The sequence below is a fragment of the Branchiostoma belcheri genome, unplaced genomic scaffold (assembly GCF_001625305.1).
Source record: "Branchiostoma belcheri isolate BF01 breed outbred unplaced genomic scaffold, Haploidv18h27 scaffold105, whole genome shotgun sequence".
Lineage (NCBI taxonomy): Eukaryota > Metazoa > Chordata > Leptocardii > Amphioxiformes > Branchiostomatidae > Branchiostoma > Branchiostoma belcheri.
This window is the reverse complement of record NW_017802436.1, coordinates 646,691-668,389: the sequence shown is the minus strand read 5'-3', so window position 1 is coordinate 668,389 and position 21,699 is coordinate 646,691. Positions and strand designations below refer to the sequence as shown.

Below are 21,699 nucleotides of genomic sequence, written 5' to 3'. Positions count from 1 at the left end.
ATAGAAGTTCCTTGTGACCTGTAATTTATCTAAATCTTCAGCATGAGATTTATTAGATATTGTTTATTGTAAAAATGAAGCAACAAGTTGCACATAAGTCAGTTCAAACCGCCCCGAGTCTAAACCTCGCCCTTTCCCTGTCCTGTAGCTCGTAAGTAAACGGTTTTGGAGGTTTGAGTGTGTGTTTGTAAGATGGTAACAAAAAGAACAAGACAATCCAGTGCGGAAACACACGTCAGAGGCAGGCAAGCCAAAACAATAGAACCTGTAATTTCTTTAAATCTTCACCATTAGATTTATTGCATCATATTGTTTATTGTATAAATGAACATATATGTCAGTTCAAACCGCCCCGAGTGTAAACCTCGCCCTTTCCCTGTCCTGTAGCTCGTAAGTAAACGGTTTGGGCGGTTTCGCCATGTTTGCACAAGTTCTGTTCTCTCGGGCAGAGTCTCTCAGGAGGAACCCGCGAACAGAAACTCCCTCCGGCTCCCAGACTCGGAACTTCTCGTCTTTTATTTCCGTGTTGGAGGCGTCGTCAGATTTCAGACACTCGTCCTTAAGTCGCTGGTTCCTCTCCTTGAGGAGCTGGACCTCCTGTCTCCAGTTGAAGGGGAGTTTGGAGAGTTTGGACCACAAAGTTCTGTTGAAGTGTTCGAACAACATGGCGTCCGCCTTGTTCCACTGGCGGATTTTTCCCGCCATGTCCTCGGTCACGTGACGCACAGACGCCTCGCTTCTGGCGTTGACCTTGAAGAACGTGACGTCATCTAGAGACCAGCACAAAACGTGCTTCATCAGTATCAAAGACTCTTCGAAATAGTCTGCTACCATGACAACGGGAAATATCTGATCGATTCGATCAATAGCCGACCGTATCGTCTGCGATGACGTCAGCTGCTCGCTGTCGTAACCCAGATCGTAGAACAGAGGATTCTGGGAATGCTCCGTCCGGCCGTATTTCTTCACGAAGTCCGAGGGGCTGTCCAGGAACACCTTTAGGGAGTTCGGCTGGGAAATCTGGTACTTCTTGTCGAGTCTTCTGTAGGTGAAGATGGACTCAAACATGTCTACCGGGTTCCTGACAATGGTGACGTACACAGAGTCGTTCGGCATGAGCGCCCGGATGTTCTCATAGTGAAACCTCGTGTGGTGGCAGAGGATGTTGTAGGCTGTGCGGTTGCCATGGTTACGCCCCTCGTTGCCATGGAGATGTTCCTGCAGAACAGACGACTTGTGGAAGAACTTTGGCCAGTTGAGGAAGTTCTCCCTTTTCGGGAGAGCGAAGGTGAGGTTATTTGCCAGGCCGTACCTCATCAGTATGTTTTGTACAGTGGAACTCGCCGTTTTGTGGCTCTTTAGGAAAACTATGTCAGATTTTTGCCTACAGCTGCCACGATGACTTCCTGTACCAACAGCATCATTGTCGTTGGACTTAAAGGCGTGGGTCTCTCCATGCAGTTCCACCTGCCGCCACAAGGTGGCGTTCTTTCCTCTCACACCTGCATGGAAGCGTCTGAAAATAGTGGAAAAAGTTGGTGTTGTGATTATTGGGTGTGACCGATTAAATCTATAGCTACGGCGAAATTAGGAAAATATAGCATAAGAAAGCAGGATGCAACTCTAGGCATCGTCACACAGCATATTATATACTTCATAGCCTGGTTACCAGACCTATTCCAGCTCAAGAATCTTGTGAGATGGATAAAGATTGGGGAGCTGAAATGAGTCTGGTAACCAGGCTATATATCAGCAATACGGTCTGAGTTCAGTGCCCACACAGGCTCAAGAAAGTAGATGACCTATCTCACCTTTGGAGTTTGCTCTTGATTTGACCTTCAAATGACCTTGGAACACTCCATGAGTAAAGCACCAGCAGTGCGACTGAGAGGATCAGACCGCCGATGGACAGAAGCGACCTCTTGCGGCTACACCGTGTCATCATCTCCTTGGTTACGGCTTTAAGAAAATAACAAGGAAACATAAATGATAAAATAGAAAAGAAGCTTTTGACCATCTTACATAACCGTCAACCTGAAAAACAAGAACTACAAAAAAAATGTGTCTTTATAAACAAATATTCAATCCACTCTGCCTTCAATCTAACGTCTCCCTGTTTTTCTAATGGGTGTGCGGCATTCTTCAGTCATTGTGTCGTGCCCATAGAGGCTTTTCAACTGACGTCTGGGGTGCCGGATTGGATTAAGGGTAATATGTTTGTTAAGCACGCAAACATTTCTCTTGGCTTAAGCACGCAAACATACTGCTACTGTAATTCACTTGACCGCAAACATGGTCGCTGGGTGACCAGGTATGCCAACAATGATTACATTACCGCGCCAATGAAAAGCATCTATTGTAACTTGACGGGCCGAAACGTTGTTGGTTAAGGTTGAAGTCCTTTCCATTAGGCACAGTGTAAGCCTCGTACCACAGGCCTTCACAAGGGGCTATGGATAGTAACTAGAGAAGTAACAATTGCAAAGCAAATGCATCATGTTTACCTTCGGATATGGTCTGCTCTGTTAATTCTTACTCAAACACATTTCACATACATGTACATGTATATGGTGACAGGAGCCTAAATGCCTACTATGAAATTGCAACATTGTATGTAACCCAACACTAGTTACTATGGCGACAGACGCCATTGGCCAGGTCAGAGGTTAGTGTTTGGAACAGAAGAGGAAGAAGAAATGGAGCAAAAACAATATGTTTTCCTTCGGTAAACATAAATACGCCTTGTCATGCGGGGCAAGGGTTGCACTGTGACTTGCACAACTGTTATTATGGGGTTCCTAGGTAACTGTTATATACTAGAAGTGCACATACTGTATACAACTTATATGTACGGTTTGGGGGTGTTTCTTGTGCTAAACGCATTCCATACAACAAACAAATGCGGAAGTAACTACGCCACCGCAGGGCAAAAAAAAGTCAAGGGTCTGTGACCCGATTAAATATTAAAAGACTTTGATTTTAAAACTCCTTGCTCCACTGCAACAAATTTGTCATGCCAACATCACGCTCAACTCTTCAGATTTGGAGCCAGACACAAAACTAACTTACCGACCAGGATAACAAGTGTTAAATACATGTCCCAAGAAGGTTAAATATTTGATTTTAAACCTCCTTGCAGGTACACCTCTGCTGCAAAGTCTGCCTTGTCCTCCCGACGACCAGTGTCGGTCATGGGACTAGGTAGGTAGGCATTAGCCGCGGCGACTGTTGCAGGGCTTCTCTTGCTTGCAGTCTTTTACATTAGCACTAACAACGTGTACCTGTTGTTAGGGCTAATGTAACTAAAAGACTGCAAGCAAGAGAAGCCCTGCAACAGTCGCCGCGGCTAGGTAGGCATGTACTAGAACGTGACTGAAACACAAGCGTAAACAAGCACCCAGAGACCACGTCTAGCGATATATTAGACGTTAAACAAGGACAACAACTTACCAGAATACACTGCCATACGGTTTCTCCTTCATAAGGCTCGCTATTTACGATATTTACGGGGAAACTGCTAAGGTTCCTTACCAGTCTAACCGCACCGCCTCGGGAGTGACAGTGTCATGGCCGGGGGGTATCAGGCTTCTAATGTTGACCCCAGGTCACTGGAGCAAGTTGTGGTGGGTGTGCAAGGGTCTGCTGGGGTTCTAAGAGATACCGGTGTGATGTGATTTGAAACAGTAGCTGCGAATATCCTTGTAATAGTAGAATTGATGTTAATATCATCAGAAAAGCTGGAGAAATAAATTGTTTTGGAACCGTACGATTTTGCAGAAGTTTGGTGAAATTGTTGACGTCTTTTGCTTCACCAGGCGCCCGGGAAACCCTTTCACTAGCCCCAGAGGTCACGCTAGGTCACGCAAGAATAGTAAAGGAATTGATTAACAACATCATGTCGACACACGTACGTACATGATAGCGGTGTCGTAGATACTAGTATATGTAGCGTTACATGCAAGCAGTAGCTACATAAGAATAAAGATCTCTAGATGGCAACAATGATTGCCAAGTTCACTTATACGTCTCACGTCACGTTGTTTAGTAGTATAGTAGCAGCGATTTGTGCGCTAAGGTGCTAAGATTTGTGTGCTAAGGTGTTGCTTACTTAGTTTGGCTGGCAGAGACTGTGTATATTTAAACCAGAGAGACTAGACTAACATGGGCCAGACACGGGACAATACTGTATACACAATCCAGCTGGCCCAGATACTTTTAAATTAAGTGTTGAAATCTCCAAGCAGATCCTACGGTGGCAAGGCAGTATCCACTGGATCCTTCTGTTGTAAGAAACAGGCCTGTTACACTGTGGCTAATTAATGGACACTCCTATGACCAATGGATACTGCCTTGCCAGCAAATTATCTGCTTGGAGATTACAGATACTGACGACGAAAAAACAGCGTAATTTACACCGATACTTACAGTAACCGGCTCCTTGCATCTGCTTGGATAACCCAGAGACCCTTATCTATTGTATCACACTACTTGTGGCCTTCCGGCCCAGAACAGTCCAACTGTTTCCTGCGACAATACAAACCCCCCAAGGGGTTTCCGGAAAAGGCTGTGCTGTGCATGTGCATGTGCTGTGCCCCTCTTCAGGGCCCCAAGCCATCATATGTTAAAGGGGCATTATGTGACTTTTTGACAATACAAAAAGTATATTTTCCATTCTTTTCTTTACATAGTACATTGACTTAACCCTTTAGTGTTCCAGAATAATAACGCAGCAACAAAAATACAACATCCTTGCTCCTTATGAGCTTACAAAACTGTGAATGATCTTCTATTCAAACCTCTGGCCACACAGCACATACATGTATGGTTAGTCTCCTGCAGGTAAGCTGGACCCTCTATGGCCGGCCAACTCCTCTGGCCAATGATGTTCCCCTTAGCCAATTTCTACTATTTATTCAGCCTGCAAAGGAGTCTGGTGGAGACTAACATATGGTATTGTCCACATATGGTACATGTACCTCCCAGTGGGGCGTCAGTTGACAGCTTTGTACAGATTTCTGAAAGACCTCATCATTTACCAGATTTTTTATCTCTTTTGAAGGGATAATGGCACAGTTTATTGATACCCAATAAGATACACTAAGATAATCATATTCCGCTTCATGTCAAAGATATGAGTGTTTCCAATTAAGAAGTCAATCTTGTGACATGTGCTCCTGTCTATCTATCCTGTCATGCCCGACCAATTAGCCACACTAGGGGGGCCAACCACTGCCTGTTGTTGTTGTTGTTGTCCTGAGCAAACCGGTGGCACCGGGCACCGGGAACTGAACAAGAACTGTTTGAACGCACAAAATATACGTCAGAAATGTGAAATAATGACACAAATGTGTTAAAAAGTGATAGTAACTGTTGATAACACCGAAATTTATCATAATTAGAATATTTTAAAAATTTTGCGTAAAAAGGTTCATAATGCAGCTTTAACATGTGATGGCTTGGGGCCCTGAAGAGGGGCACAGCACATGCACATGCACAGCACAGCCTTTTCCGGAAACCCACCCCCCAAGTCTTAAGTGAACGTTTCCCCCTGCAAAGGGCCAATCTGTGTAATAATAGCATTTAACATAGTACAAAACGAACAGATACATATAAACTTAGTAGTAACGTATACCAAGGAGGTTTATATGTTGCTACATGTAATACATACACGCAGGCACACACACTGACACACACAATCACATACTGCACGCACACACACACACACACACACACACACACACACACACACACACGCACACACACAGGTGACGTTATTCATTTATTTTATTTATAGTTATGTATTCATTTCAGATAACATGTATGTCAGTAAAGCTGATCTGTATGGGCCAGGAATATACTGGAACAGTCTGGATGCGTGCCAGGTTACCGCCGAAGGGCAGGGAGTTAATTTGGCCGTGATTGCATCAGAATTTGGCACTAAGTTTCCCCGCGAGACGAGATGTCGGGTTCGGTCAACATCTCCTGACAAAACTGACTGAAGCTGTGCCAGAGTCTGTCCCTTATAAAACAGGATCCAGATGTGCACTTCAAGCAGAGGTGGGAAGGGAAGATTGGCACCGTCTTCTGCCCTGCCCACTTTTCTGACATGTCTCATGGGATAGCCTCTACCTGGCTTCGGGAGGCGGCTGGAAAGTGCAGGAATTGGCCAAATAGTGAGAAAACGTTGCTAGAGAGCAAACTGCACTCTCTCATGTCTCTTAAGCGGACCAACTCCGGATCCCCTGGCATGTAATCTCAATAAGTATGAAGGTCACACGCGAAACGAATCTTGGGGAGTGGGATTAAAGTAAGCTAAATACTCCAGGCTAATGAATAATTGATTCTAGTTCTATTAATTCTGTCTTAGTAGCATTTTCCAACTGGCTTTCATAAGATAAGGTAGGCTATGAAGTCCAGTGGGAAAAATAATGGAAATAGGAAACTGGGATCAGCGCTCACTAATCACTTTCTGTCTCTTCCTGTCAGCCTGTGGCAACACAGTTTCCTCCTTTGCTTGAACTCTCACTCCACTGTAGTCTAACAACTACGGAAATATTTGACCTTGACCTTTATCTTCCTAAGACTTACCAGTATACCAAATATCATCACAATCCATAAAGGCGTTCTGAAGTTATGCTGACTACAAATGTGCGGAAACACACACACACACACACACAGACGCGCCAAAAACAATACCTCCATTTTTCATGGAGGTACACGGACGTAATAAGAAAATGCTGATGCATGGAAGCGACTCTATTATCTCAATGCTCACAGTTGAATGTTTTCTGTACAAACAGAACAATAAAGGTAATTACAAAGTAATTATGTTCACCTTTCCTTATACAATCTTGGAGATTTCTCTCCATACATGATTACACCTTTTATACATTTTGTAATCTAGACCCAAGTAAACTAAGGTATATTTTACATGATGGCAAAATAACTGTTGAACATAACATTATAAAGCAGCTTGTTACCCACCCATATCTCTCTCTATATATACAGCCTGTACATTATTACAGTATCACAACAATGAATATATTTCTATTCCAACTTGTCACAGCTTTTGGCATAAGTTTTATCTTCCATTTTATGTTGAAATATCGAGAACCCATCATGTAGTAATAGTGTCCATTTTACCAAGCGAAATACTACATGTAGTATGACATGGCACAACTTTGCTACAATTTCACTTTACACATCTATGTCAATGATGATACTCTACATTTCAGGTCAGGGTACATTTAAACAGCAGATTTCTTACACATATCGTAGTTACAGATGCAGTTGGCAGATAACTTTTACCAAGGTTGATCAGCTTGTAAAATGTATGTCCCTTGCAGGGGTCCACCCAAAAAAGGGTCAGCAGTTTTTTTTGGTGTCGATCAAGAAACACCTAGTCAGCAGGCTTATGGTTAATTAAGGATTTTACAACAGGCTGGACCACAGGTGGAAGGCTGCAGCGTTAACGACAGCCTCTAGGTGGCGCTGTAAGTCTGACGCGGGCGAGCCGTCTCCGTTCGTCGCCAGACTCTGCTGATTCTCGACCCGGAACACGGCGCTAAGCTCGGCGAATCGCGTCTGCGTGTTCATGTGGAGTAGGATGAAGTTATCCTCGTGGTTACTGAGCACGGCCAGGTAGTGATGGTGAGTGTCTGGGCTGCTGAAGTGGCGACTTTTTGCGGGGAAGCGGCTCTGAAGCACCCGGAGAAGCCCCTGGTACCACGCTGTGCCCATGCTGAGCAGCGTCGTGAGCGACGGGTCCATGTCGGTCAGCGCTCGCGACACCACCAAACTCATCAGCTCCTGGAACTCGTCAAAGCTGAGTTTGGCGTTCCCGAGCGATTCGCGGCGGGATTTCTCGTCGCTCTCGCTGCGCCGCCCTTTCCTCTCCTCGCTCTCCGCTGGTTTCTCAAACTGCAGGCGGTTCCAGAGCTGGTCGCGCCGGCAGTGAAGCTGCGCGTCGTCGATCGTCCCGGAGATTTTCTGGCGCGCGGTGACGGACTCGGAGAGGAGCAGCTGTAGCCAGGGGGGCATGTCGTCCTCCGGGCGGCCGAAGTGGTGGCCGCCGGCGCGCCCGGCCCGAGTGCGGAACGCGATCTTCTCATCCACGGTCAGACGCGGGAACATGTCGCGCCGGCTGGTCAGGATGACGTAGTACTGCAGGGTTAGGACCGAGGAGGTGGCGGGCGGTTTTGCTGGGTCCTTCTGGCGAACGACGAACAGGCTGACGTCAAAGTCGTTCATGGGCAGGTTGGCAACTTCTGGATGTGGCGTGGCACCTGTTGGAATGACATGTAGGAAAGTTATAAGATATTCATTTCAGTTACATCTCGAGTCAATTCTACACCGGTCCTGAAACTTAACACAAATACACCATAATTAGCTTCTTGCTTGGCAACTTCCGGATGTAGTGTGGTGCCTGTTGGAATTAAGTATGCAATGTAAGAAGTCTATATGATATTTGTTCAAGTTATATCTCAAGTCAATTGCAATTTTGCGGCACAAATTATAATTAGCTTCATCATCAGCATCTTTTCAGGATTATCCTGCATGTACGCTCTGCAAGGAGTGGAAAAAGACCTTCTAGCCTGCACCAGTGCAGGTATGCTGAAAACAATACTTCCAGTTGCTTGTATGTCTTCCTGTGTACCTGATTACCTGGGTGCATACTGAATTTTGAAGAAATCTCTCAAGAAAAGAAACACAAAACAGAAACTTCACCTGTACTGAGTGTGATGAGAGCGAAGTCCTGTTCCTGTGTCATGTCGCCCGTTGGCCCGCTCATGGCCAGCGACTTGAACCCGTAGCTGTCTGCATGCTCCAGGGTGTAGCTAAACAGCTGACTCGCCTCCAGCTTGGGGCAGTCTTCAGTAATGGTGTCTGGGTGAAAAAAAAAAAAAAATTTCCATTCAGACTGAACACATTTTACAGGCTGCTTTATGTACATGTACATGTATACTGCATCTATCCTCGGTAAATTTTTGTTTTAAAGAAGCACATCACCAAACCTATACAATGCCATATTGCAGGCTATTTTAGCCTGAGTTGAGTGTGTAAAATGCCTTTCCCAAAGGCACAGTATTGTGCTAGGGATTCAATCCCAGAACCTTTAGAACAACTCTAACCACAAGACCACCTAACTCTCTCTCCATCCAGTTTATCACAGTCCTGTTGTTCCCTGTAACCGAGGGTTAGACATGCTTGCACTCTGATGCTGGGGCTTGATGGCAGCCTGCCATTTGCCTCTTGGGCACAGCAAGTCCATACCCCTGTGGATTAGAGTCTCAACAACTTTTCTGGCCAGCCAAGCAGTGTCCCAACATTAACCTTCTTAAAGAAAGCTCACCTGAGAGGATGTGGTTCTGAGAGAAGCGTGGCGGCCGGCTGAAGAAGTTGACGACGCCGGCCAGGAATGTGCTGAGGTCGTAGCACTGTGGGAAGATGAGCTGCCGGCCGCTCATGTACAGGGCAGCACAGCGAAGATGGAAGTCATGGGAGAAGGAGTGCAGATGTTTCAGGTCCTGGGAAGAAAGAAAATCATGGTTTACTGTAATTTTATTCATGTCAAATGCACATCACACACACGCATGCACCCACACACACAAACATAAACACACACGCACACAGCACAGCACACACACTCATGTACACAAACTGAAAGGTACATTGTAGGTGAAAATTATTCTCTCTTCCTCTACAAGTACATGTAGAGGATGAAGTAGTACTAGTATTAGTAGTAGTAGTAAATGAATGATTGAATGAATTTGGGGACTTGTCAACTAGGTAGCCTATGTAACCCAAGCTCCAGGGGGCTCACTACATAGTCCGCCACCCGGGGGCCGGCTGGATGTTGGGCGGCCGGCAAAAGCGATTTAATCAGGCTATCAACTAGGCAACATATATTATTATTAGAAATGGCGAGTGATCTGTCCTACCTTATACTTGTCACACTCATCAGTGAAGACCACAGCGAGGTGAGAGTTGACAGGCAGGCCCAGGCGATGACTCTCCAGCGCAAACTGCCTGACAGTGAAGAACTGTGAGTGCAGACTGAGCTCCATGAACAACACACCACCGGGGATGGTTCGCTGTAGGTGGTGAGTGGTGGTCTTTTCTATGCCGCTCTCTGACGGAGCGTGATACCTGTATTCATAACACATCAACTGTTGTCACTTTTTCTGCACGTTTGTTTTCTCTTATTATGTTTGATTTACCTTATGTACTTGTATTTATTTTGTGAGATCTTGGTTCATTATGTACAGATTTGTTTATTTGCATTTTTGATCTGTTATGAGTTCACTTTGTTCACTATTATTGTATATAGTCTACCTTTATTTGTGTTCATATTTCGTTTGGATTCTGTTATCTGTACCTTTGATTCTCTTTTGTTTATGTATAATTCATTAAATAGGTGTCGTATAAGCCCACACGGGCTGGGCGCGGGAAAGCGCACGACACGAAAATAAAGTCTCATTCATTTACTTGCTGTGGCGCTGCATCCGTGCCATGCGACGCGGGGAGGGCGGGCGGGTTTGGACCAGCACGAAGCCGAGAGACTGCAGGTACTGGATGTACTGCTGAAGGAAGGACGAAGAGAGGTCCACCAGCCACGCGTCGTCGCTAGGCGTGGCTTTCCTAGCAACCCGCCCGTTACTTGCCTTGTATAAAAAAACAAAATATATTAAATATTAGTATTGATTACATAATCTCCAAGCAGATCTTTCAGTTGGCCAGCCTGTATATATATATATCCATTTGCACTTCGGTGGGCAGATGGATAGGACGTTAAATGGAGGTCCCATGTTTTGGGAGAGCCATACCCCACACACGTTAAAGAACCCACCGCACTTATCGAAATAAGTAGTGGACCTTCCCGGTGTGAGTGGTTCAAGCCTTACAGTCTGGTCTCAGGTTTGACATCCCAAAGAGGTGACATTCACCTGTTATGTCAATCCTTCCACAAATGTAGTAAATCTTCATAAATAAATAAAATAAACAAATAAAAAAACAACCTTCCCGTTCTCCTGGTCGAGCCAGAACGGGTGGTAGAGCAGCGGAGTGGTGCAGTAGTGCACGAGTCGGGACTGCATCTTCATCAGGTCGATAAGATCGTCCGGGATGGGGACGTTGACCTGGCCGCTGCGATGCTGCCACATCAGGTACAGGCTCTTCAGCTTGTGGATCGTGTCGTACTCCCCCCACTCGATGTTCCGTGCCTCCTGGGCCTGGATACCGTGCCGGAACACGGGGTTGGGGTGCCCGGCGTACGGCGCCTGAATGAATAACAATGAAAAAATTTGTATGGCTCTTGGTGGCAAATGTGCAGATGTTGGCACATCGGTGCACCAAATCCGGTGCAACCAGAAATTTCACCCAATTCTTTTAGGTTGGGTGAAAAATTGGGTGCACCAGTGCACCTATTCGCAAAAATTAATTTCATGCCCTGCTCATGATTTCTAATGTGTATTTGTATCCATGTTGTCATGTACTATTATAGAAAAGACATCTTGCTGTAAGTTCCACAGTGTAGCAAGGAAGATCTCAGAAAAACTTTTGAGCAGTATGGAGAGATCACAGATGTGCACATACCTACTGTACAAGGTGGGGGACTTTGTTCTTTATCTGTAGTACTGGCCATTTCTACGTATTTGTAATGGGTAGGAGAGAGCCATAAAGTTGCATGATTTTTTTTTCATGATATGATGTACAGTTGTACACCACTCATATTTCTTGAAGTAAGTATTAGTTCACAATGATAAGAGTGACTTGTTTGTCTATTGCAGGAGAGAAGAAGCTTGGTGTTGGGTTTGTCTGGTTCAGTGTGTTTGTCTATTGCAGGAGGGAAGAAGCGAGGTTTTGGGTTTGCCTTACCTGGTGCATGGGGCAGCGCAGGTGTACATCCCGCAGACACTGGTCGAACTTCCGCAGGGCCGGGTGGAACAGCACGCTCCCCCGGAACCCCTGCGCGGCGCGGGCCTGCAGCTCTTTAACGGGCGGCGCGGAACACTTCACCAGGAGGTCGGCGTCCTGAGAGTACCGCAGGAACGGGTTGGCAGCATTCTCCACCTGAAGGAGAAGAATAATATTCACAGCTCTCAGTGACAAATATGCAGATGTTGACACATCACCAAATTCGTAGTGTGCTTTGGGCACACACTTAGACAGACAAGCCAAAGAGGCTCGGTGGGCGGCACTCCACTGCACAGGTGGGGAAGTCGACTGTAAAGCGCCTTTCCCAAGGGCACAACACTCTTAAGCCTTGTGTCTCCGATGCCACAATGAGAGAGAAGAGAGAATGGTTTATGCAGTTTAAAAAGCCCTTGCAGCTCCAGTGCTGAATTGCGGTTTCTGTACTACACAACAGCTCTTAAACACCAGTGAACCCCAAGCCTGATTTTTTCAGTCTGCAAAATTGCAGGTTGCATATTAATTTATCTTCTGCTGTATTGAAATTGTCTCAGGGTCTGCAAAATGTAGACTGCGGGTGGGTATTTTTATTTTTCCTTTTTTCCTATTTTTCTTTAGCCAGGGTAGCCCACTCAGTGATAAAACTGTGACTGCTAAGCGGTGGGGCCCTAGACACAGAACACATTGAAACCATACATTATAATACACAATATGGCAAAACGTACAGAAAGTAATTACAGGATAAAACAAACATATGTACATGTATGAATCTACTAACTCTGACCTTGGTTTTTCGTCAATGGTGAAACCTAAAAAGCATGTGTGCATTACTTGATTAATCTATTAATAGCTATTTTGACATTTTCTATAAGTAGCTCTAACCCTGACCTGGTAAGGATGGTGGTGGAAGAGGCCCAACTTCTGTACCAGTAGGGACTGCAGCAGGTGGGAGCGTGCGTTGTGCCACTGGCTGAGCTGCGCCAGCTGCTGCCGTAAGGTCACGCTCAGGTCGCCTGCCCAGTTGTACTGGTACGTCGTGATCTGCGTGTCCCGGATCTCCACGATCATCAGCCGTTGCCGGGGCGACGGCCCCGCCGCTTCTGCTACCTGGGGTAGTGTCAGAAAGTGAAAGTGATCTTGAAGAGCTAATCTTCCACTGGTCGTGACAGAGAAGACAGACGCTATGTACAGTATTTATAGGTTCATTTTACCAATTCCCCTAGCTCTTTTTCGAGCACAATGAACAGTGGACCACAGCTTAACATACCGTCTTAATAAGGACTGCGACTCTAAACAGTAGCGTGCATGTCGGGTGAGCAAAAACAGCCGGGACTCCCAACCTCTTAGTCCAGAGGCAGGATCGCTAACCACTGGACACGATTCAGCCTTAATGGCTGCGAAGTAATGGCATTGTGTACTGTATTATAATTGTGTTCCATAAATAATCTCATCAGGTTGGAAGATACTTAGGGTATAGAATTTTCTTCTTACACAACCAGAAATGTAACCATGCAGGTGAGAACCTTACTGGTTGTGTAAGAAGAAAATTCTATACCCTATAATTGTGTTGTTATTGTAGTGTGTTTGAAATGGAAATAAATAAACCAAAAATGCTATACCTTCTCCTGACCCTTCCTCTCCTGGGCCTTGAACTTCTGCACACCTTTGTACGAAACAGGAGGCAGCGGCTTCTCCTCATCTGCTCCCAAGTCCCCGTACTTCACGTCCATGCACTCCCTCCACTGTCGCAGACTGCGCGCTAGCAGGATGTAGTTGTCAGCCAACCCGGGAGCGTGGCACACCTCCTCAGACTTGGGCGGGCCTTTGGGAACCTTCAAAAAACACGTCAAGGACAGGTTAAAAACACAAACAGACCCCTGCAGCATTGGCATAATGATTTTTAAATGTAAATATATAACTTGTATGTATTATTTATTGCATTGACCTCTGACCCCTCAAACAATCTCTTACCTCATTACTTTGTTGTATATAGAATAGGATAGGTTAAGTTAAGTAATAGTTACAGGTTGTTGTATTTTATGTGTGGCAACAAGCAAGTGTATATACGTTTGTGTTATAAGTTTGTAATATGTTTTTAAGACTCAAGGAAGAATAGTGAGTATAAGCGTATACTAATGGAGATCCTTCAAATAAACAAATAAACAAAACCTTCAGGAGGGTGTAGTTCTGCTCCTGGCAGTGTTTGAACACCCGTAAGGTGTTGTCCTTTGCAAGGAGGTGGACCAGATCGCAGAGTTCCCGCAGAAGGATGGGGATGGCGTAGCGAGAGTCCACGGACTGCGTGTCGCGGACCACCGAAGGGCTGTTAATGCCGTACATGAAGTCGAACCACCTCTGTACCCTCCCCATGTACATGGTGTGGAGCACCCCTTCTGAACCAGACTGTAGCTTCCACAGCAGGCTCTTGTGGTCCTCCTCCTTCCTTCTGGCTATCTCCCTTTCCTTCCACGTCAGGTTTGCCTGCTGTGTCGACTCTGATAATGGTTCGATTCCTTCCGCACTCTCCTCCGAGAGTTGTCTTCCATCCGCGGACGAAACGTCTCCTTCCATCATCAACTCCTCATCCATAAGATCCTCCTCCTCCTCTCCATCCTCCTCCAGCTCTGCGATCGGCGCGGTCAGCATGTAGTACTCGGTGATGACGTCGCAGAGCGCGTGCTGCAGCGCCTGCCCGATCTTCTCTGCCAGCTGAGGAAAGTCGATGTCTCCCCGCTCCCAGATGTGGAACTGCAGAATCGCGCCGCCGTCCGGAGAGCTGCAACAACCGGCTTCGAGTCGGTGCGTCTCGATCAGCGGCTTGAAGTTGGACCAGGTCATGGCGACCTTGTAGGCTTCGACGGACACCTAAACACAAACACACCAATTAACTCATGGTGGTAAACGTTTTGAATATACCTTAAAGTTTGTAGATTTCTGAAGTGATGTAAATAGTTGTTAATGGTATAACGTTGTATTTCATGTATGTAAGAGGACTCCAGGAATAGTAGTGTTGTATCATCACTAATTGGAGATTCCTTAATGCTGAGGTCACATTTCCAAATCGGGGCCCGGCCGGGCAATCTTATGAAACAAAAAGTATGGTATAAAAGACAAGGAAACACAAAAAAGTTTTCGATAATAATCATGGGCACTATTTCAGTATATTCTTGATATGAATTGTTAGTATTTCGTTCATACAAACAGCCCGGCCAGGCCCCGATTTGGAAATGTGACCTAAGCATAAACAAACAAACAAACCTTCGGGGCAGGAGGAGGCTGGATGTAGTTCCCTTCGCTGTCGACGTGCCCGAGGATGATACAGGCAATCCCTTTCCCGCCGGACTCTTGCGGGCGGTTGTACAGGAACACGTCCTGGTCGGTTTGGGGCACGTTTTTCCGGTCCACGTCCTGGAAGTGGACACTGTCGCTAAACTTTGGGTTGTGGAGAAACTGCAGAAGGTTCTGCTTCAGGTAGAAGTCCACGGCTTGGAAGAAGAAGAAGAGAAACTTTATTGCACATGGTACAATGTATGGCAATGCATATTGAACATAGTACGCCTAAAAAGGTGGTTTACTGGTTACTGTAATTCCTGATTTTTTCAGGGTACTTTGAAAGTTCACTGTTTTCACTGTCACTTAATCTGTACCATGAACTTATCATTTACAGTTAACAAATAACTGAACTTTCTTTTGCCTGCACCTGTTGCCACCATGAACATAATAATTAGTTCCGTGAACATGTCAACTTTTCTCAGACTGTGAAATTTTGCATAAAATGAATTACAGTATGTGAAACAAACAAAAACAACAAACCAACCTTGTATGTGTGAGGATAGTTGTGCGGGTACAGCCAGGCGAAGGCTGTGGGTTGGCAGCTTCCCAGTGTGAGTGGTTCAAACCTTACAGTTCGGTCTTACGCAGCTTGTACAGCTCTTACATGACTGTACAAAACTGGTGCCTAATCAGGTGGTTTACCGGTTATGCGAAACAAACGTACCTTGTATGTGTGAGGAGAGTTGAGCGGGAACGGCCAGGCGAAGGGTGTGGGTGGGCAGCTCCGACGGAGGCTGGATGAACAGGACGTCCGCCGGAGACAGTCGGCACATCGGGTTCCTACCACAGAAGGACAAAAATCAGCCACTCTCTTTATGGTTAGTTAGTTAATGAATTTAAAGCCCTCCCACATATGGGGGCACCCATCTCCGTTTCATATCCCTTGGGCGACACAGTTGTGCAAGCACTGCAGGAGGACAAAATCAGCCACTCTCTTTATGGTTAGAAAGAAAAGTTAAAGCCCTCCTGCAACCATTAGCATGGTCACATGTCAGTGCCCATCTATTTTGTAGCCCATGGGCCACCCTGTTTTCAAGCACTACAGCAGGGGATAGCCCACTGGTACTGTTGTAATTTGTATGTTGACCTTCCCAAACTCTTTGATTCTCATTCTCATAATTGTGCTAAGCAGAGAAAGCAGTATGTACCATTTTTAAAGTCTTTTAAAGCCTGGGGTTTTAACTCACGACCTCCCGGTTACAAAGCGAACACTCTACTGATTTAGCTGTTGTACCAGTATTCACTAATGGAGATCTCAATAAACCGAACCAAACCCAACCGGACCTGGCGAGCATGAGGCTGATGACGTCGAGCGTTGCGTCGTCCAGTCTGTGCTGCAGGATCTGCACCAAATCGACGCGGATCTCGGCTCCGGCCGGCTGGACACCGTGAACCATCAGCACCACGCTCTCCTCTGCCTGGCCCTGGGCAGACAGGGAACCGGACTGCACCTGGGGACCAGAAAACACACAAAAACATCAGCACCACACTCTCCTCAGCCTGGCCCTGGGCGGACAGCGAACCAGACTGAACCTGGGGACAGTAAAACACACAAAAACATCAGGACCACGCTCTCCTCAGCCTGGCCCTGGGCGGACAGGGAACCGGACTGAACCTGGGAAAACGGTAAATACTGTAACATTAAAACAAGTTTGATCCCAATCCAACCACAGCTTTTCTAGTTACGCTAAACCACACACAAACACTCACACACACACACACACACACACACACTCACACACACACACAAAACACACACATACATACACACACACACAAACACACACATACACACAAACACACACATATTCACACACACACACATACACACACGTGTCCTTCTCCACAGCCTGTTGGTACTCCCGGATGTAAGAGGACTACAGGAAATGGATGTACCTTACTTAATAGATAAATAAACAAACAAACAAACCGTGTCCATCCCTGAGTCCTTCTCCACGGCCTGCTGGTACTCCCTGATGTCCTCCTCCAGCTCCGCAGCCCCACCCCGGATCGGCAGGGAGAGAAGCGACGATGTGCGCGAGCTCAGGAGGGAGTTCTCATCCTCGCCCTTTCCAATCTCGGGGAGGTTGAGTGTGTTGTGTGACCCACTCACACACATGGACTCAAACAGCTGCAGGTAAAACACGGCTCCAGTCCGCTCCTGGAAAACAGAAAGTTCAAGTTTACTCATTGCAAATCCAGGCAAGAACATGATAAATGATATACAACAGTAGAAATGATAAGTAAATGCCAATGCTACTTTTGATATACACATAGTTATTGTATGATAGTGTTATTGTTTGATTTCTTTTTTGTGTGCAATGGAGTATGAAATGGCCAACATTTTGTGAGATGTATGAATTGGAAGGCTGGTTTAGGCTACACCAGTTTAATTTTCTGTTTCTCAGATATAAAAAATGACACAAGATTGGAGTCTCGACACAACAACAGAGTCTAAGAGGAGAGTCCTTACCTGGGTGCACAGAGTTTCAGGAAGTGAACAGTTTTCGCTCCAGCCTTCTGTTTTTGCTGTGCCCTCTTTCAAAATTTAAAAAAAAAGATCCAAGAAGCAACAGATTGAATTGATGTGGCCTTACCTGGAACACGAACATATTCTTCTGGTTGTTGACTGAGAACGCCGACAGGGCAGACCTCAGGGCCTGCTGACCGCGTGAAACCCCCCGCGCAGGCCCCGTCTTCAGCCTCTGGTGGATGGAGAAGTGGACCCGCCACACACACTCGCACGCAAAGTACCCCGGCATGAACTGCATGGTGGCAGCAAGGTACTTCTTCTTCTCCGCAAAATCCTCTGCAGAGCTGATGGCTGCAACCCCGATCTGACCTGAGAACACGATCACATATAACATCTGTTAATAGTTTCATCAGGTTGGTAAGTCATTGGGTATTAAAAGTGACTTTTTCTACACAACCAGGTGTTTTATTCACAGCCGACGTTTCGGTGACCGTCTGTCACCTTCCTCGGGGCATTCTAGGCAGGTTTTTCTAGTTTCGGTCGGGAAACAGGATACACATTTTTTTCCTAGGCCTAACCATGGTGACAGACATCTGGTTCAGGTCATTGACCTTTTTGGTTTGGAGAAGAAGAAGAAGAAGAGGAAACAGAGCAAAAACAATAATAATAATAATGTTTTCCTTTAGTAAACATAATGTAGCCTGGGTGCCATCCGATTTGTAACGGTAACCCCTGGCAAATCGGATGGCACCCTGGCTAAACTTAATGAAATGTTTAATCTAAATTATGGATTGTCAATAAAACATCAAACAACGCACCTCCGCCGGGTCCGTAGTCGTCTTTAAGCCAGATGTCTTCGTCGTCCTCGGCCACAAGAAGCGAGTTGCAGGTTCGGGTGTCGTGCAGGTCTTGCAGCAGCATCTTCTGGTTCACCAGTTTGCAGCTGTTCCGGATTTTGTCTCCAAGCGTCTCGAAGAGCGTGGAGTGGTCGTCCATGTTGCCCTGGAAGGAATAACATTTTTTTTTATTTCCAAAAATAAAATCACACAACAGATAATATGCCAAAAAGCAGTTACTCAAGCAACTGGATATGATTTTGGAAATGGTCAGACGTTTCAGCTAGTATCCACTAGCTTTCGTCAGTGACTGAGAGACCAGAGGAGAAATGCAAGTTTATAAGCACTAACTATTGATTGATATGCAAATAAAATGAAGACAACAGATAATATGCCATTGCAGCTACATAATTTTGCTGAATTGGGGCATAATTGACAATTAAAAAAGATATATCTACAAATATAGTTACCACAAATATATACAAAAGAGCGGACAAGGTTAGCCATTCAGTAGCTCAACAAGGAACAGCACCTGAATTAAGAGATTTTGTTTTTTGACCTCAGCGCTCTACCATATGTATATCCTTACGTTTGGGAGGTAGCCAGCTAGCGCAAGTGGGTGATTTCACTACAGAAAATGCGAATTATCTACGTACCTTCCTAGCATGACAGAACATCTCAACTTTGTCGGTTTGTTCATTCGTTTGTTTGTTGTCTGTGGAGACCTTCATAATCAGCCAGAAGTTGGGCAGGACTGGACCCTCCGGTTTGGCTGTTGGTGCAGTTTTAGAATCATCTGGCTGTAGAGGTGCACTGTCATCAGTTTTCAAATTGTCTGTGGTTTGCTCTGAAGGAAGACTTTCAACAGGTTCACCCTCTGCAAGTGATTCTGTAACGTCTCCTGTTTCTTGCTTGGTCTGTTGAGTTTCATCGCTGTTGGCATTTTCCAGAGTTTTGTCTGACATTTCATCTGCATGCGCTTGCTCTTTTTCTTTCTCTACATTGCTGCCTGGCTCTTTCTGGTCAATTTCCTCTATGTTGTCACTCTGTGTTTCCTTCTTTGCTTGCTGATCTCTATTTTCAGTTGGAGGTTCTAGACATACGTCACTCTCATGTTGGTCTTCAACAGCTTCTGTAGTCTTGTCACCTGCATTTTCGTCTCCATCTGCAGCATTTTTTGTAAAGTCTTGTTCGTCGAGCCCCTGATCGATCAGTTCAGTGGAGTCGATGGCTTTCTCCACGGCTGCTTCTTCATCTTTGTCTGCATCCTCCAAGCATTCCCATGTGTCCATAGGAAGGGGCAAACCTAGAAGCTGCTCTTCAGAATCAACTGCAAGAGTCTGATTTGTACTTTGTTGTGATGGTGAAATACTTGACTCTTCAGGTGAGGCGGCCATATTGGTGTCCTGTCTGGGTGAGGCGGCCATATTGGTGTCCTCCCTCAGTGAGGCGGCCATACTGGAGTCCTGCCTTGGAGAAGTGGTCATATTGGTGTCCTCTCTAGGTGAAGCGGCCATAATGGTGTCCTGTCTGGGTGAGGCGGCCATATTGGAGTCCTGTCTGGGTGAGGCGGCCATATTGGTGTCCGGTTTCATTGAGGCGGCCATATTGATGTCCTGTCTGGGTGAGGCGGCCATATTGGAGTCCTGTCTGGGTGAGACGGCCATATTGGTGTCCTGTCTGGGAGAGGTGGCCATATTGGAGTCCTGTCTGGGTGAAGTGGCCAAATTGATGTCCTGCCTTGGTGAGGTGGCCATGCTGGAGTCTTGTCTGGGTGAGGCGGCCATATTGGAGTCCTGCCTGGGTGAGGCGGCCATATTGGAGTCCTGTCTGGGTGAAGTGGCCAAATTGGTGTCCTGTCCGGGTAAGGTGGCCATGTTGGAGTCCTGCCTGTTTACCTTGTTCTCCACTACTGTAGCGAACGAGTCTGAGTGATCCCTGCCGCTGTAGGAAGTGGACACAGAATCGGAGTGGTCCCTACTGCTTCGTGGGGAGATGACTTCTTCCGAGTTGCTCACACTGCTCAGCGGAAGGGAGTCGTTCAGGTTTTCAGGCTTCCTCTTCCAGATGGGGGCGGTCGGGTCCAGCGCAGTGTAGTACCAGGGCCAGACCTGTCCAGAAAAAATGTTCAGACCATGCAAGAACAGTAGCAGCATTATCATTAGATAGCATTAAACAATCCGTGAATAGTTTCATGAGGCTGCCCATGGCAAGACACTGAGTGAAGAGACCCTTTTTATACAACCAAGACAGTCTTACTCAGCCGACATTACGGTGACCGTCTGTCACTGTCACCTTCCTCAGGGCAATTCTGACTGGTTCACCTGTGCAGCAATGTGCTGAATAAAAGACTTGGTTGTGTAAAAAGAGTCTCTTCACTCAGCATTAAACAATGTTTAGAGTCCCTGTAACAGTTAGATGTTTAAAGGTTAGGTGTAACAAGGCCGTTATACCGGCTATGCAGACCTTCTCCAGCCTGTAGCCCGGCAGCTGCAGATCGTCCAGAGCGACCACGAACCGTTCCAGGCTCTGGTCGGAGCCGAAGACGAACTGCAGAGGGACGTCCTCCTGGATGGTGAGGGGCAAGTCCAGCGGGTTCGCAGACAGACCGGTCTCCAGCCGACAGGAGGAGTCATGCACGTGGGCAGCCACCTGGAGGGAATGAATGAATGGTTTATTGAAATTAACCCTTGTCCTGCGTAGCCCAACAATTGTTGTTTTGCACATAGTGTACCATCTATATAGCAGTAGCACCCAGTATAGGCACGATTTGGAGGACTCTTGTGCAATGCATCACACAGCAGCAAAACGCAACAAATGCGGATTCCGAAGTAACTATGCCACTGCAGGGCAAAAAAAACTCGGGGTCTATGACTTGACATAATTAAAATATTTTGGGTCTGTTTGTCCAGCATTTCACAGCTCACCTTCTCGAGTGTCTGGATTGTCACCGGGCGGATCAGGCGCAGTGCTGCCGTGATCTCATCCTTCAGCAGGAAGTTCACCTGTAGAAACAGAAGAACACAATGTAAAATGTAAAAAAAAAAAATTTGTTGAAAAAAAATTTTGAAAAAAAATTTTGGAAAAAAATTTGGAACAAAAATTTTGAAAAAAATTTTGACAAAAAAATTTTGACAAAAAAAT

The 21,699-nt window shown here is 46.0% G+C and overlaps 1 protein-coding gene across 1 annotated transcript in view; it reads right to left on the bottom strand.

The window, feature by feature from the left end:
- Nucleotides 1-255: 255 nt before the first annotated feature.
- LOC109477278 (protein SZT2-like) overlaps nt 256-21,699 on the bottom strand; it is a 25,047-nt gene continuing 3,603 nt past the window's right edge. The window contains exons 4-27 of the mRNA XM_019778377.1: nt 21,483-21,560; nt 21,022-21,207; nt 20,446-20,666; nt 19,212-19,965; nt 18,538-18,721; nt 17,844-18,088; nt 17,177-17,323; nt 16,796-16,861; nt 16,714-16,752; nt 16,531-16,670; nt 15,911-16,026; nt 15,172-15,398; nt 14,083-14,778; nt 13,533-13,745; nt 12,802-13,020; nt 11,878-12,072; nt 11,019-11,279; nt 10,489-10,664; nt 9,942-10,149; nt 9,353-9,527; nt 8,728-8,886; nt 7,434-8,285; nt 1,812-1,959; nt 256-1,516 (exon numbers count right to left, since the gene is read on the bottom strand). Of these exons, the coding sequence (XP_019633936.1) occupies nt 343-1,516; nt 1,812-1,959; nt 7,434-8,285; nt 8,728-8,886; nt 9,353-9,527; nt 9,942-10,149; nt 10,489-10,664; nt 11,019-11,279; nt 11,878-12,072; nt 12,802-13,020; nt 13,533-13,745; nt 14,083-14,778; nt 15,172-15,398; nt 15,911-16,026; nt 16,531-16,670; nt 16,714-16,752; nt 16,796-16,861; nt 17,177-17,323; nt 17,844-18,088; nt 18,538-18,721; nt 19,212-19,965; nt 20,446-20,666; nt 21,022-21,207; nt 21,483-21,560 (6,879 nt within the window). The 3' untranslated portion in view covers nt 256-342. The remainder of the gene's footprint in view (nt 1,517-1,811; nt 1,960-7,433; nt 8,286-8,727; nt 8,887-9,352; nt 9,528-9,941; nt 10,150-10,488; nt 10,665-11,018; nt 11,280-11,877; nt 12,073-12,801; nt 13,021-13,532; nt 13,746-14,082; nt 14,779-15,171; nt 15,399-15,910; nt 16,027-16,530; nt 16,671-16,713; nt 16,753-16,795; nt 16,862-17,176; nt 17,324-17,843; nt 18,089-18,537; nt 18,722-19,211; nt 19,966-20,445; nt 20,667-21,021; nt 21,208-21,482; nt 21,561-21,699) is intronic.